The 2,500-nt window shown below is 31.9% G+C and overlaps 1 protein-coding gene across 1 annotated transcript in view; it reads right to left on the reverse strand.

Annotated features, from left to right (window-relative positions):
- LOC137631449 (glutamate receptor ionotropic, kainate glr-3-like) overlaps positions 1-2,500 on the reverse strand; it is a 45,910-nt gene that overhangs the window by 19,161 nt on the left and 24,249 nt on the right. The window contains exon 4 of the mRNA XM_068363211.1: positions 215-373. Coding sequence (XP_068219312.1) covers positions 215-373 — 159 coding nt within the window. The remainder of the gene's footprint in view (positions 1-214; positions 374-2,500) is intronic.

Consider the following 2,500-nt stretch of genomic DNA (forward strand, 5'->3'; position numbering starts at 1 on the left):
AACGTAGAGAGTAGAGGTCCCCTTTTTTGTTTTGTTTCTTGTTGATGTCGGCTACCCCCCAAAATTGGGGGAAGTGCCTTTGGTATATGTATGATTAATAGTTTATAGTAACCGATGATGGTATTTAATAATAATAATAATAATAATAATAATAATAATGAAAATAATAACATTGATAAAATGTTCTGAACAACAATTTCTGCAAAGGACTGACCTGCCAGGAAAGAGGTTTTGCAACTCCAGAGAGGTCAACTTCTCTGCGAGGTCGGGGTAAGATGAGTCCATATTCGTCGTAATGGATTGGGGTCGAATAATCAGCGGCTTGATAGCGGTCCCAGGCCATGACAAATGGCCCAAGAGCTACGTCCACTTCCTGTTGGAATAATAATAATAATAATAATAATAATAATAATAATAATAATAATAATAATAATAATAATAATGAAGTGATCCTCATAGCACTTGCAAGATTATTCTGTAGAATGTGGCATGAAGAGGCAAAACTGATAAATGGTAGTTAGGAGTATTGTTATAGAAATATATAAAATGCTCAATCTAAAGAGACTAGAGAGGAAGGTTAATGAAAAGCTGAGAGATGAACAAGCATGATTTTAAAAAGGTAGAAGTTGTACTGAACAAATTTTTTATGAGACATGTACAGTGATGAGTAGAATATAGAAATCAACTTTTGGTGACATTCGTGGTCGATGAGAAAGCTTTTGATAGTGCGTACCGGCCAATTTTGTGAATATTCCTACATTCTTATGGAATTCCTCTTAAATATGTGAATTTTATTAAGTCTGTTCAAGAGCACAGCAAGTGCAAAGTTGATATTAATCAAATGAATTTCCAGTGAACATCGGAGTATTCTAAGGGAATGCGTTGTCACCTATGTTGTTTATCCTACTCATGGATTTTGTATTGCGTAGAACAGTTGGAGATGTTGGAGAAGGATCGGACTAGAGTATGCTGATAATGCTGTCCTTCTTTGCAGAACCCCACAGGATTGGTAATGCTTGCTTAGCAGAACGCATGAAATATCACACGAGGTATGGTTCAAGATAAATAGAAGAAATACAGAAATGATGAGAACAGAGTATGCAATGGATGATGAAATATCATTGAAAGGAGAAAGGATGAATGAAGTAAAATCATTCAAGTATTTGGGAACTATGATCTCCAATACAGGGTCTTTAGAATTAGATTTCAGTGAAAATAAAAAAAAATCAGAAAATGGTTAGGTTGAGTAAAATTTGGAAATCAAATCGCCTAAAATTACATATAAAAATCAGATTATACATCAATTCAGGCATGAGTAATGCTATGATAATGAAGCAATCTCCAATAGATTTAGTAGATTTGAGAACAACGCCCTCAGATTAATATTGGAAGTTAAATGGCAGGACAGGATTAGAAAGGAAAATATAAGATAGATTACTCGAGTGCCATATGCGAATGAGATCATGATGAGGGATAGATGGAAATGGTTCGGTTGTACTCTTTCTAAGTTTAGCTGGGCTCAACAAGGCCCTGGAAGAGTTGGAAGACCAAGGCCTACCTGGCTGAGGACTATGAAGTGCGAAGTAGGAGATGATGAATAGAAAAGTATTGAAGTATTCTATATATATATATATATATATATATATATATATATATATACGTATATCATATATATATATATATATATATATATATATATATATATATATATATATATATATATATATATATATATATATATATATATATATATATATACATATATTGTGTACAGATCAACATTGTCCCTTGTTGATGTTGCTCACTATCACTCAGTTCACTGTAATGTTGTTACATTTAACAGCATATCTAAGAAGGTTTTATGATAGCTGTGCCTTTTCAATTGTAGATATTTTCATGAAATTGGGCTGGAACTATGTTTCACATAGATCACTGAAATTTTTCTTTTTGGGATATGTGAATTATTCTGGGAACAATTCACTCCACTGCCAATAATAACGATTCAACCGTTACCGAAATGAAAGTTTGTTGTGGCATTTCCATGGAAGATATCAATATGAACAAAGTAAATATCCATGCCATAAATCCTTGAAAACTTCTTTTAGATATGTGAAGTATTATATGAGTAATCTACCGCAACCGCAGAAAATCAACCTCCCGGGTATATGGGAAAACGGCTTATGTAACTTTTCTATGATAAGTATCAATAAGAAAATTGGTACGAATGTAGTTTACAAAACACCCATCATACCCTGTGAAAATAATTTGGATATATGTAAAAGGTTAGGAGTAGTGTGCTGTTCCTCACTGACTTTTTTTATAAAAAAATTGTCACTTACAAACACAAGTGAAATCCAGGCCATGCGTATAGCAGGTATGAACATGAAAATTGCCAGAAACATAGCATATATATATATATATATATATATATATATATATATATATATATATATATATATATATATATATATATATATATATATATATATATGTATGTATA

Source organism: Palaemon carinicauda, chromosome 39 (genome assembly GCF_036898095.1).
Source record: "Palaemon carinicauda isolate YSFRI2023 chromosome 39, ASM3689809v2, whole genome shotgun sequence".
NCBI classification, from domain to species: Eukaryota; Metazoa; Arthropoda; class Malacostraca; order Decapoda; family Palaemonidae; genus Palaemon; species Palaemon carinicauda.